The 14815-nt window shown below is 36.3% G+C and overlaps 1 protein-coding gene across 3 annotated transcripts in view; it reads left to right on the top strand.

Annotated features, from left to right (window-relative positions):
* Positions 1–14815, top strand: part of LOC107559735 (atrial natriuretic peptide receptor 2) — an 83610-nt gene that overhangs the window by 8569 nt on the left and 60226 nt on the right. For 2 of the 3 annotated variants that reach the window (XM_016243656.1, XM_016243658.1), the window contains exons 2-7: positions 256–443; positions 5787–5900; positions 9114–9249; positions 10470–10564; positions 12529–12652; positions 13364–13448. In XM_016243656.1, the coding sequence (XP_016099142.1) occupies positions 256–443; positions 5787–5900; positions 9114–9249; positions 10470–10564; positions 12529–12652; positions 13364–13448 (742 nt within the window). Of the gene's footprint in view, positions 1–255; positions 444–493; positions 577–5786; positions 5901–9113; positions 9250–10469; positions 10565–12528; positions 12653–13363; positions 13449–14815 lie in introns of those variants that run through there. The other variant, XM_016243659.1, reaches the window with a different exon arrangement.

Genomic DNA, 14815 nt, shown 5'->3' with positions numbered 1-14815 from the left:
TGTAAATATGTTTACATTTTTACAGTATTATCATACTGTGGCACTGAGGACAGGCATGCTATTACCTTTTTAAATGACATCATCAGACATTTTTTTCCCCTTAACTGCAATGAAATTGGCAACTCAAATATACTTACACTGAAGGAGGGAGCCCAAAAATGTGAATGATTTAGGATGTCATAAGAGTAACAGTTATATTTATGTTAAAAAAGTAAACAATTTGTTTCTATATAAAGTGTTTTTTTTTTACTACAGTTGTGTATATCTGTGGACCTCTACAGACGTTTTTCCAAATAATGAAGCTCTTTGAGGTTGAGGTGAAGAACCCAGAGGACTACGCCATCTTCTACCTTGATGTGTTTGCAGAGAGTTTAAGTGGCGATGTTCCAATGCCCTGGCAGAGTTCAGAGATACTGTGGAATGACCCCATCAAGCTATTCCAGGTATAATTAATAATTCCCATAATAACCTCTGAGCTTTAGCATTACAGCCCCAGTGGCATTTGTCTGCGTTTGAGATTGCTTGAGTAGCTGCTTAACACTTCAAATTGTTTTCTACCCTACATTATAATTTAAGGTGAGTAATTTAGTTTTTATGTTAATATCCTTTAATGCAGAATTAAATTTGAAGGTTTTTGCAAAGTTGTTATGACAGGTTTTATTAAAGGGTTAGTTCACCCAAAAATGAAAATTAGCCCATAAATTACTCACCCTCAAGTCATCCTAGGTGTATATGACTTTCTTCTTTCAGATGAATCCAGTCGGAGTTATATTAAAAATGGTCTTTGATCTTTCAAGCTGTTTAATGCCACTCAGCGGGTGTTGCATGCATCAGTCCAAGAAAAATATCCATGTTTTGTCTGTCAACATCAGTGTTTTTGTAAGAAAAATATCCATATTCAAAATGTAATAATCACTTTAATGTAGCTTGCGCCAACAGTTCAACACTGGAAGCAGTTCCAGGCGGATAACGTATGAGTTCAGCGTTGTGCATGCGCTGGTGAGTCTCGTGAAAACCAATGTATGTTTACAGGAGCAAAGGAAGCAAAGTTTCCTTACTTTAGCAAAGGAAAACCAGTCTCCTCTTGGCTTATATTGAAATCCTCCGACATTCTTCTTTACAAATCCTCGTTTTGTACTTCTAATAAGTGACCATTGTTTTGTTTTGATCTCTCCCCTTCTGAGCGGCACATGCGCAAAGCCGACCTCATACGTCATCCGCCCGGAGCTGCTTCCAGTGTTGAACTGTTGGCGCAAACTACATTAAAGTGATTATTACATTTTGAATATGGATATTTTTCTTACAAAAACGCATCGATTCGCTACAGGAGGCCTTTGTTCACCCCCCGGAGCCATATGAGACACTTTTTTTTATGGATGGGTGCTTTTTATTTAACTTCTTTTGGACTGACGCATGCAACACCTGCTGAGTGGCATTAAACAGCTTGAAAGATCAAAGACCATTTTTAATATAACTCCGACTGGATTCGTCTGAAAGAAGAAAGTCATATACACCTAGAATGCCTTGAGGGTGAGTAATTTATGGGCTAATTTTCATTTTTGGGTGAACGAACCCTTTAATTTAACTAATACTCAGCTGAAAAGACCTCCTGGTTGCTTTGATTGTGAATAATCCATTAGGCTTCCTTTACTTAAATTAGTGTTTTTGCAGTCATTTCTCTTGAGGTTGGTTAATACAGCTAGAATGAAGAAACAAGAAATGTGTGTTATATAAAATGTTACTTTTGGAAGAACAATTAAAAATAATATTGAATTAACACAAACCAAATAACCAATAATTAAAATTAATATTGAATGGACAATAAAACCAAGTTACTTTTTCAAATAATTAAGGGCAGAAGGCTTGGGTGGTCCAATGAGGCCCCCAGATACACGTCTTTGGGGCCACCCACCCCTCACCACCCCTACCTTATCTCACTTTAATTGACAATGAAATATGTAACAATATATTTACAAGTACAACAGAGGATATACTGTATATCTGTATGTGTTATTGGGTGTAAGCGTAAACATCAGCACCACCTTTATTGTTTTTTTTTGTTTTTTTTATTATTAAAATGCTTTTTTTCTTTTTTTCTTAAACCATCTTGAAAGTTGCCATCAAAATAATTTTGTACCATTAAATGTACCCTTTCTTATCATGCTTTTTAAATTCAGTCTTTACAAAATGTTTATTGACAGATAATTGAGTCAAACAGCTTAGGGACCATTTAGAGAGTACTTTTAAACTTGATTTGGAGCTGTTCCTTTGGCAGTTTAATGTGCATTACACAACATCCTAATGTGATGAACAAGTTACTGTATATATATTTTTTTTTAGCTTGAATGTTCTTGCTTGACATTTATTGAACAGACTGTCAATAACTGTTTTCACTGTTTTAAACAGTGAGGACCAACTTGCATTCCACAGTTTGATCAATTAATATGAATATTACAGTATTAATAATTAATATTACAGTAAACATCTTAAAAAAATTATGAGAGAATATTAAAAATATTGTCATTTGTATTTTAAAGATGAACCAAAGTCTTATGCATTTAGAACAAAATAAGTGAGTAAATAATTTTTTGGGTGAACTATCCCAGTAATTGATTTTGCTACCACATGTCTTTCAGTACACCAGTTTGTCATTAATGGAGCATTCAATGCCTGAACCCTATGTTCCAGAATGACTCACTTTAAAGCGTCTTACATTTTCAAAGACTCCAGTGTTTTGACACTGACAACTTTGACAATGTTGTTGAGTATGACAAGACAGTGACCATGTATAGTAATGTCAAGGTGTCAATATCATAATGCAGTGTCATAATGCAGTTGTCAGTGTCAAAACCCTGGAGTCTTTGAAAATGTAAGACATTATGATATTTTGATATTATGATATTTGTTTGTTTGTTTCTTTGATTGTTTATTAACTGAATGCATGGACACTGAAAGTTAAAAATATTAATAACAGATAACTCTGGTAGAAGGAACACCTTCACATTATGTAACACTTAAAACTATGAATCATACAGTAATATGCAAAAAGTATGACCAGATGAAATATGCACAAAGACAAAATTAAACATTTAGAATTACGTATTTTCAATACAATTACAATGAAAAAAAAACACATAAATGTGTCATAAAATGGTCTATATCAGGGGTTTTCAAACTTTTTGGAGCCAGGGACCCCTTACAGGGGAGAGGATTTTCCAAGGACCCCCTCATAATTATAACAGTGTTTAAGGCTAAAGTTTAATGTGGGTAGGAGGAATGAACATAATATGAATGTTTTATTGGTGCATTGTATATGTACTTTTTAATACTACAGCATAATATAATTAAATTGACCATATTTTCCGGAAAGTTGCACCAGGTCAGTGGGAAAAAAACAAAAACAAAACATAAGTTGCATCAGTGTGTAAGTCAGGTTTTACTATTACTTTCAGAAATCATTTAAATACTGAATAGGTCTAAATAAAACGAATGTTACATTATATATTATACATTATAATTGTTACATTAAAAAAACATTATAAACACTAACATGAATTTTACTTCCCCTCACTCCAAATCATTTACATTTTGTGGCATTCACAACAGAACAAAAATAAATGAATATATATGTATAAAAAAAATTTATTATAGTGCCGATCATTACAAACAACATTCATTTTGAATGCCATAGGCGCCGATCCCATGCACTCGTGAAAAACACACGATAGTCTTCGTTCATTTTAACCAATAAGAAATGGATTGCAGCTTTTACAACTTTATTCTCGTATTTATAGTTCATTTGAGGCAATTTTTGGCATTATTTTAATCAAGAGTGCATTATTGTAATAGGAGAGGGCGCCAGCACGAATCTCTCAGCTTACAGCGGGCTTGCTCGGGTGCTGTGTGTACATTAATGAGGGAAAAAAATTAACTTAAATGATTTTAGCAAATGGCTGCAATATAACAAAGAGTGAAAAATTTAAGGGGGTCTGAATACTTTCCGTACCCACTGTATATATATAGTGATCATGGCTCTGCGCTCCCTCAAATATTACGTGTAACTCAAACTTTGTCCTGTGTACGTGCGAATAAGTGCTTTTTGTAAACAGGTATTTATTAAATAATTTTATTTAGTGAAGCACAACCCTCATATAAAGAATGTGTGTATTATTTGGTTGGTAATTGCATGCATTTCAATTCGCAAGATAAATTTTGTGTAGTGAATTCATCAAATGCACCATTGAACGGAGTATAGCCTACTCTAGAAAAAAAATTAACACCCAGTATAATGAATTACTGAGTAATGAGAATGTTTAAATATGTTAAGCATTTGTTGCGTATGTGTATGATAACTTAGCCCGGTTATTTTGTGTAAAGAGCTGTGAAAATGTGTCTTATATAAAAAAAATGCTTGTTTTTTGTACCCACCGGCAGTAACATAAATCGGCGCCTACCGCTATGCTCATAACAAACTAAACTTACTTACTAAACACTGAAACTTAACCACATAGTGGGCTCGCAAACCTCTCGTTTGACATAAATCGTTTCCATGAGTGAATCGTTACGGAGTCTAATATTTGGTTGCTAAACTATTAGGCTACTTATTATGTAAAGAAGGCTTTGTACTTCTCTCATGTCCGAATATCTAACAGCATCCTTCACATATGCAAAAAAAGTGTTTGGAAAAACACCCCGGCATGCTCACGCTGACCGGCAAAACCTACATATTGTGTAACAGACAAGTTAAATTGAGTCACCAAATACCTTTTGTAGGTTTAGTTGTCTCATTTAGTTTGCTGATGATGAGGCTGTGATGTCAAGTTGCAATTTGTAGAACTGATATGTTGTGTGTGTGCGGGAGGCGCCAGCAAGAACACTTTGGATTCCTTATATCAGCGGAAAAATGTGATATCCAGCAGATAAGAGCAAGACATCATTCAAAATTATCTATTTTTATTTGTGTATGACAAAATGACAGAGAAACGTTGTGCTTTTGTAAAATAAAGAAAACAAACTAAATGCACTTGCCGTCTTGGTCTATGTGAACCACTTCCTAAAAATGAAAAAAACCTCTGCGATACAGTCTACTTGTCAAACAGACATGAAAAATATATTTAGCTATATACACCTTGAAGTGCCCACTTTTAAGTGTTTACAATTTGCGTATTTGACATTAATGCATTATATAAGTCACTTTGGAATATAAATCATAGCACGTTTCAGAAGATAAAAAACGCAAGTTGCAGTCCGTAAAATACGATATAGCAAATAATTTTGCGGACCCCCTGGCTTTGCGTCACGGACCCCAGTTTGAAACCCCCTGGTCTATATGACTATGTTCTATACTGTAAGTGCTCTACAGACATGCAATATCTTAGTGTGAAAAACAGACTACAGTTTAACTTGTGTGATAATTTCTAGAATCAGTTGATTAAGTTCACAAAACCAGTCTGAATGATTTGTTCACTCATTGAGTCAATGATTCAGTTTAACCACTTTCTAGAAGTGAGTGTTATCAGTGAATGATGACTTAAATTTTAGTCTGTTCTTCACACTAAACTTAAATTATGCCAAGAATAATGCACAGGACAAGACAATGTCAACATGAAAGTGAGTATATGATGACAGAATTTACATTTTTGGTGAGTTTTTGTGAGTAAAAAAAAAAACAGTTGTCAAAATTCTCAGCGACTTCTTGTGTCAAGAAATTAATATTTGCCTAGGGATAATCATGTTGTGTTCTTTTCATGACTCTTAGCTATCTGTTTTTTTCTCCATCTCTCTAGTCTGTGTTCATTGTAACGTACCGGGAGCCAGACAGCCCTGAGTATACCGCTTTTCGCAAAGAACTCCACAAGAGAGCAATGCAGGATTTTAATGTAAAATTGGAACCCTCAATGGTGAGTTACTCATAAACAAGATCAGGTTTTGGCATATATGCACAGCCATCTGTCACATCAGATTTAATCAAAACATTTGTACAGACTAGCGTAGTTCTCTTTTGGCCTTCTATCACTGCCTTGAAAATGTTGATCATTCTGTTCAGCTCTATAGGCTTTTGGGAGCTAAACTGTGTTTCCTTTTACCGCAAGATCAGATATGACACTAAAAAGCACTTGAATCATAAGTTTGGCTTCCTTATGTCAGTCCCATTTTCCTGAATCAGCTGTACCCTTTGACAAAAGTCAGAAACAACTCCCTGAAACCCTAGATCCACATGTAGCTGCCAAATGAAAACATTCAGGAAATGAATCCTTAAAGCCTCTGAGTACATACTAAAATGTACTGCAATTTATGAGAAAGTAAAAAAAATTGAATTTCTGCTAGCAATAATTATACCAATTATATACCAATCCAGTCTATCGTGAATGGTTTCAATGTCTGCAGTTTCTCTAAAATATATTTGGACCATAGGCGTAATTTGCGGGTGGGACGGGTGGGACGGGTGGGACATGTCCCCACCACTTTTTGCCAGGGTCGATATTGTCCCTACCACTTTTTGAAAGTGAAGGTAGGCTATGTATTAAAGGGAAAACAAGATCAACAAATCATTCTTCATAACCTAATTAGGGTGATAAAAAAATTGACTCCTTATGCATGTGCAGTGCAACTCGTGCAGTGCAATAACGATGTGATTTGCAGCTGTTGCACTTTTCGTAATGTCATTAGTTTATTTTAAAAACGGAGAGCTTCCTTGTCTGCCCTGTGCTAAAGATTTTTCTAGTCAACTATTCGCACGTTATATCAAATTGATTAATACAATAATATATTAATTATTAAATATATGATTTATAAGCGCCATATATTTTAATATAGGCTATAGGCAGACGCGCTCAAGCTCGCGCATAAAGCAATTGCCTCAAAGCACCGGCAAAGTGATTATGAACGTGTCGGGGGAAAAGAAGACATTTTAATTATTTATTAATAAACTAGTGCTTTCTGAGTCAGTGTCGGGTGCAAAGATGAGGTTGCCGAATGCAGACGCTGACTCGCCATCTCCACATGGACTAAATTTCTAAATAGAAATGCACCTTTTCATAAGGACTACAGAATTAAAGAATATTACAAAATCAAGTGGGGGAGTTTTCCTTATATTTATTTTATTTTTCATATAAAAATTATAATGACCTGTTTTGGTTATATTTACTATTAATTGCAGAAGGTGCGCTCAGCAAAAATGACGCGAATATTGATGGTTTTCACGCTTAAGTCAAGTAAAAGACCGCTTCTTAAACCAGAGAAGGTTTTTTCGAGTTAAATTTCGAGTTAAAAAGTCATAATTGAGAGATATAAACGGGCAATTCTGAGAAATAAAGTCAGAATTGCGTGATATAAACTCGCAATTGCGAGACATAAAGTCGCAGTTCTGAGAAATAAAGTCAGAACTACGAGATATGAACTCACAATTCAGACGTTTTTTCACGCAATTGCGAGTTTATATCACACAATTCTGACTTTTTTTTTGTCAGAATTGTGAGATATAAACTCGCAATTCTGAGAACTTATCAGTCTTTTTCCCCCCTCAAAATTTGACTTTTCTGAGAAAAAAAGTTAGAATTGCGAGAAAAAATTGTGAGAGTTTATATCTCACAATTCTGACTTTATATCTCGCAATTCTGACTTTATAACTGGCAATTGTGAGATACAATGTCGCAATTTCCTTTTTTTTAATTCAGTGGCGGAAACGGGCTTCCATACCTTATGCTATGGAGGCTCTCTCTCTCTTTTTTTTTTGATTCCTCAGTGTTTGCTAAACATTCTGTAATTTATTAGTCATTATATAGCCTAATACAGCGTGTAGGCCATGCCCCATCTTATTCGTTTTTGTTAATAACGTTTTGTAAGCTAGTTTGTCATTGAATACTGTTTTATTGTTGTTGTGCATTTTAATTAAAAATAATGAATCCATCTTTTTTTTTTGTCTTAAAACGTGAAAGGTGTATAGATGTAAGCAAAAACAGACAATTATATTTGATTGTAAAACCTGGCAAGATCGTGAAATCGAAAGTGAAAGCATCCAAAGCCCGGCTTATAACATGTCAAAAGAGGAACTCCCATTCACAAAATTCAAATCACAAATAATACTACTGATGAAAAAGAACGGGTTGAATGTTAACTACTTTCGTTTCCATATAACTATAAACTACGATAAAAGTTAATCAGAGTGCTTTGATTAACAGCATGTTGTAGCGCAAAAAAAAAAAAAAAAAACGTTCTGGTATTTTGAAAAGCAAAAATTAAGTTTGTTCAACTCTAAACCCAGTCCCCAAGTAAATTAGGTTATTAAATAAAAAACTAGCAAAACGAGTTGCGCGGTGTCCCCACCACTTTTCAAAGCAAAGTTACGCCACTGATTTGGACACATAAGCTCTTAAACACACTTAAAACATCTAAATGTCATTGCATTAGAAACAAAATATTAAAGCAACTGGCATCTGCAAACAAATTCTAGAGCTAACTAGCTTAATTTTACTGAGTTATTTTTGCAATGACTTTTAACCAGCCTCTCCCAAGGTGATTTTAGCAGATGTATGAAGTTAGTTCTCTTCAAGATAACACAGTCACAGAGGAATTTTTAATCTGTTGCTTTATAACTTGAAACTTCATTAACTTCATTGGAATTTAATTGACTTTATATTTGTTGTCTAATGCAATGGCATTACAATTTTCAAATGTGGCTTATACTGTTTGGATTCACGGTATGTCGGAGTGAACAGTTGTGATAACGTGACAGTATTTTAATTATAAAAAATGAATAGATATTTTTTAGCATTTATTTGAAATTACGGTTATGTTTTTACTTGGAAAAGGTCAATTATTCAGCTTACCATGGATGTCTCAATAGCTGGGCAAGTTGTATGCTTTGGACAAGTCATATTTCCATGGTTTAAATGCTTTCTTATTATATAATTTGATAAATTAGTTCTGCCAGATGAATAATTAATTCAGTTACATTTTTCATCAATGGACAGCCCTGTTAGTTGTACCTCACCCTATTTCTCCTTCACTGGCATATCTTACCCTATACGCTCCCCATGTCTGTACAGGATGACATGAAGTTTTAGATTTCTTGATGTTTCCCTGTAATAAATCTCTGTTTTCCTATTCCTCAGATGGATTTTATTGCCGGCTGTTTCCATGATGGTTTTGTGCTATATGCAAAAGCCCTCAGTGAAGCGTTAGCAGACGGCGTGTCTCAGAATGATGGAATCAACATAACTGTGAGAATGCAAAACCGCAGGATCTGGGGTGTGTTGAGTGTTCTCGATTTACCAATTCAAAGATACATGTTTGACAAAAGCATTTAGAATATGAACCTATGATGCTTTGACATTCGTATCAATAAGATGATCGCGGATTATAACATTTAAGCCCTTCACAGTTTGAGGATGTGATGACAAGTAACATTTTTAACAGCAGTGTCAAGCTGGAGTGTTTTGGCAAATCCGCTCAGATTTTTTTTAAAGTGAGCAGAGGACTTGTAAGAGCTCTTTTGAGGTTGATTTCGGTAAACTCGCAGCCTCTCTTGCAGGGAGTGTAGAGGTCAGAGTCCTTGATTTAAAGCATGTCCCAACTAGCTTGTGGATGGAAAATCTGTTTCTAATACACAACCCATCTGCTGAGTCCTCTCCCTGGAGGAAACTACACACACTGTGCCAAACACAAACAGGAATAGGCAGCATACTGAATGCATTGCAAAAAAGTATTTTTCTTAATCAGTATTTTCTTCAGTCTTTTCAGTAAAATATTTAAACATACTGAAAACATATCTCATGATTTTGCTTCTCAACTAAATTGATCTTGATTTCAGTACATTTAAACATTTCTCTTCACAGCCACAATATGTTGTTTTTTGCCCTATGTGTACGGGTCTCCGTATTTTTCAGTTTTCAAAAAGAATAAAACATAATTCAAGATATATTTAAGAGAGATTCTCTTAATAATTAACAGATCTTAAAGTTTTTTTTGTTTGTTTTTTTTGTAGTTTTTTTTACAATTCGGGTTCTTAACTTTTTTTTTTAAATACTGATAAAAGACAAATCATAATTGATATTTTCTAAAGAGCATTGTAACAGATATTAACGTTCACACATCTCTTTTAGAAATTTAAACGAGAGATTCCAGTGTCCACAAAATCTAATCAAATTCTTCCAGCAACAAAAGATCTGAGCCATGCTACCCACATTAATTTAATCTCTATACTCGTATTGTATTGTATGAACAATTGTCTCTTTTTAATTTTTATTTATAAAAATATGAAAAACAGATCATACATAAAACAAATGAGAACTCTAGTAAATGTCCTATGAAAGTGCTTCCTCCCAGCAATATTTTTTTCTCTATGTCTTAGACATTTTTGTTGGCTACAAAAATGAAACAATATGTGATCTTTTTACTTTATAACTTTGAAAGCAACACTCGAAAATAAATGTTTATTTGATCCCTGGGTTTGTGTTTGTTTATCACAGGGGTGACTGGCCTTGTTAGCACAGATCGGAACAATGCCAGATACACAGACTTTAGCCTTTGGGGAATGACTAACCTGAAAACTGGACAATACGCAGTAAGTACAATGTCCACAAATTCAGTCGACTCATGAATACAGAACAAATGGATTCTTATTTAAAGATAAATAATGACAAACTACTCTGTTTTGGGAAATACATTTAATGCTGTTTATATAAGAAATTGGCTGTTAGGCATCAACACATTTTCTAGTGTACAAAATTTTGTAACCATTTTTTTTCTTAAAAAACCCCCCAGCAAAATACTGTAGTTTACCTTCGGAATCAAAAGGTCTCTGCAGCTGACAAATAAAATTTTCAGAACCCCTGAGTATGAGCAATAGTACTTGGGATGTCTGCTTTTGCAAGTAACATCAGAAGTAACATTATGAATGATGTAGCTTTCCTGTGAAATGTTTCTGTAATGACAATCTTTTTGAGATACGTGGTGACAATAAATAACAATGGTTAAAGATTTGAGCATATGTACAACAACAGTCTAATTGTTGCCCCAATTGCCACATTTTCCATAATTACTGTAGATGTGGCTGTGGTTGGATGTCTCGGCATACCAAATAATGTGTTGCTTAAAAATGAAATCCTTTATTTGCCATTCTGTCCTAATCAAAAGCATGTGTTCATATGATTGTAAGTGTTTTGTTCATTTTCCAGTTTGACTTGTTCATTCATAAATGTACCGAGAGGCTCGTTTAAGATAGAGAGGTCTGTTGCAACTGAAATATGAAAACACTATACTTATCCGTGCATTGTTGCTATAGTTACCCCTTATGTTACCAATATGTTCAGTGTTGCATATACGCACTCTGAATCATGTGCAGAAAAACATCATCTACCATAATCATGTAGATTAAATATTTTCCACCACAAACCATAGACTAAAAAAAAGTCTGATTGGCAGGTTTTGGTATCTTTCTTTTATGTATGTGCTGTAATACAATATGTTGTTTTCTTAACTGATATTGGTAACACTTCATTTTAAGGTTTCCTTGTTGCAGTGTAATTATTTTACATTTAAGTACTAAGTAATATTAAACTGTATGCATTATCTAAAGGGTTAGGATTAGGGTTTGTTTTAACTTAGTTGTGTGTAATTACACATAATTTACTGTTATTACTATAGTAAGTATATGTAACATGTAACAAGGACATGAAAAATGAAGTGTTATGTCTGTTTCACACCGCAGGCTTGAGCTTTGCGTCAAGGCTTGAGCTTTGCATAGCTACATCGTCTCTGAATCTGCAGACTAGTGAGAGTATTCACACTGGAAGCGTTTGAACAGTGTCACAGCAGCGGCTCCAAAGCTACATGTTTCTTTACAAAGACAGCTATAAATGTATTTTTAGAAGCTGGTCAGTTATAAACTTGTAAGTTTTAAAGTCTTGAAAGTTTGTTAACATTGGGATTTGCTTGGAAAAGGTAAACAACAAAACCAGCTCTGATCATGTAGTTTCAGTCATACTTAGATGTTGTTTTTAATATTGGTTTATAATACTTTCTGAATAATTAAAAAGAAGTTTAAAAAAACGTCTAATCTTCTATACAGTATATATTTTTATCTTTACGTTTGACGTCTGTCATTGCCAACAAAGGGTATATAACAAAGTATTGAGATTAAATTTTGTTATTGACCCAATACTTATTTTCCACCATAATTTGCAAATAAATTCTTTAAAAATCCTACAATGTGATTTTCTGGATTTTTTTTTCTCATTTTGTCTCTCATAGTTGAGGTATACCTATGATGAAAATTACAGGCCTCTCTCATCTTTTTAAGTGGGAGAACTTGCACAATTGGTGGCTGACTAAATACTTTTTTGCCCCACTGTACTCCAATTCTTGTTAAAACACACTAGACATGCTTATTGTGTGCATTTTTAGCACTTTTTGTGTGAAATCATATTTATTTGATCAAAAGTGTGAAACCGGCCTTACCCTAAAATGTTTTTCCACTTATAGTAAATGATACTGTAAATATACTTATGAGTATTCTTTGCTACACAGATTGTCGGTCACTACAATGGGACCATTAAAGAAATCTTGTGGTCCCCAACAGAGAGAATTCAGTGGCCAAAGGGTTGCCCACCCCTGGACTACCCACCATGTGGATTCTCACCATGCAAGGAAGGTGGGGACCTTTTTCATGTAAACTCACACAACTGACACTTTACTCAATTTTATGGGTTCAACTGAATTAAAATTGTTTTCAGTTTGGTTTTATTTTTGATTGACTCAACCTGTCACCTGTGGACTTTCTACATGATGTAGTTTTCAGCGTTCAGCCGAAGAGCAAGCACTATACATGTCCTTTCTACATGAGTCACTGTAGATTACATCACAAAACTATATAGCTATTTTTTTTTCATTGGAAAAAAGATATTTGGGTACCTTTTCTATTCATAGTATCAGCAGTGATTCATCAAATGGTGGAGAAGAGTGGTATAACTTGGCATATATCCAGATGCGCATTGTCGATGAGCTCACTTTCAGCATTTTAAAGAGCCGACTCAAGTGCCTGGATCGCAGACTTCGCACAATGCTTTGCAGTTATACTAAAGTAAAACCTGACAGGTCTGTTGCATCCTCCACAAGCTGGCACTTGGATCAGCCCCTTAAAATCAGGAACTGCACAGTGCAAGCTACATTTTACAGATTTTGTGGGCATGTTTTCAACGTTAAGCGATTTGCATAATTTCTTAAGTGAATCAAGCATCAAATAAATGAAAATAAATGCTATCAGCGGGCTTGATTTATTCTTTGTGAATTCCACTTTAGTGTACCCAACAAGTCAGCTACTGAATTAAAAGTTTTATACAATTGTTATTTGATTATTCCGCAGATCATCTTCCTGTCCTTGGAATAGTGGCAGTTGGGTCTGGACTGGCCCTCATCATTTTTGGAATCTCTAGTTTTCTCATCTACAGGTATGTTCTTTTTTTTTTTTGCAGTTTTACTGCAATTATTTTAGTTTTCATACTAATGACAATATGTTGAACTTGTATGTGTACAATGTATATGTGTATATGTACTTGTGCGTGTAGATATATACTTTTCCTTTTTTTTTCAATTTACTTCATTCCTTAAGGTCTGTTAAGACACTCTACAGGTGTTATTTAAAGGCGGCCGATGGTCCTGTCTTGCGGGCGGAGGTCGCAGTCCTACTGGCGAAGGATGCGATAGAGCCGGTCCCTCCAGCCGATATGAAGACGGGGTTTTACAGCTCCTACTTCATTGTACCCAAGAAAGGCGGTGGGTTACGACCAATCTTGGACCTCTTTTAGGAACGCATCTTCGGGTGCATCCGTCCCCGAGATTGGTTTGCAGCGGTCGACCTGAAGGACGCGTACTTCATGTGTCGACCCTTCCGCACCCCAGACCATTGCTGTGGTTCGCGTCCGAAGGACGAGCATATCAGTACGAGGTCCTGCCCTCCGGGCTGTCCCTGTTGCCCCGTGTCTTCACGTAAGTTGCGGAGGTACCCCTTGTTCCCTTGAGAGAACAAAGCATTCGCATTCTCAACTACCTTGATGAAGCAGTCTCAGGATCAGTTGTGCGAACACAGGGATTTGGTGCTCTCACACCTTAGCCTGTTGGGCCTTCGGGTCAACTGGGAAAAGAACAAACTCTCCACAACGCAGAGGATCTCGTTTCCCGGTATGGAGGGGACTCGGTAAGAGCAGGATGGCGGTCCCACTGAAACAGTTTCAGAGGCTCCTGGGGCATATGGCAGCTATGGCGGCAGTCACCACCGGCTGGGGGGCCACGTACAACGGGCTTGCAGTGTCAGGGGTTTGGACGGGGCCCCGACTGCACTGGCACATCAACTGCCTTGAGTTGCTGGCAGTGCACCTTGCCCTGAGCCGTCTCAAAGGGCGCTTACGAGGCAAGCATGTACTGGTCCGCACGGACAATGAGGCGACCGTTGCGTACATCAACCGACAAGGTGGTCTGCGCTCCCGTCGCTTATCGCAACTCGCCCACCACCTCCTCCTCTGGAGTCAGAAGCATCTGAGGTCGCTTCGTGCTGTTCACATTCCTGGGCTGCTCAAACGAGCAGCCGACGAGCTTCACCCCGAGCTTCACCCCGGGAGAATGGCGACTCCATCCCCAGACGGTCCAGCTGGTTTGGGGACATTTCGGAGCCGCTCAGGTAGACCTGTTTGCCTCTCCAGAAACCTCTCACTGCCAGTTGTTCTTCGCCCTGACCGACGGAACACTCGGCACGGACGCTCTGGCACACAGCTGGCCGCGGGGCCTTCGCAAGTATGCATTTCCCCCAGTGAGCCTTCTG

Source organism: Sinocyclocheilus grahami, unplaced genomic scaffold (assembly GCF_001515645.1).
Source record: "Sinocyclocheilus grahami isolate Dianchi unplaced genomic scaffold, SAMN03320097.WGS_v1.1 scaffold696.1, whole genome shotgun sequence".
Taxonomy (NCBI): domain Eukaryota; kingdom Metazoa; phylum Chordata; class Actinopteri; order Cypriniformes; family Cyprinidae; genus Sinocyclocheilus; species Sinocyclocheilus grahami.
This window is presented reverse-complemented; position numbering and strand designations above follow the sequence as displayed.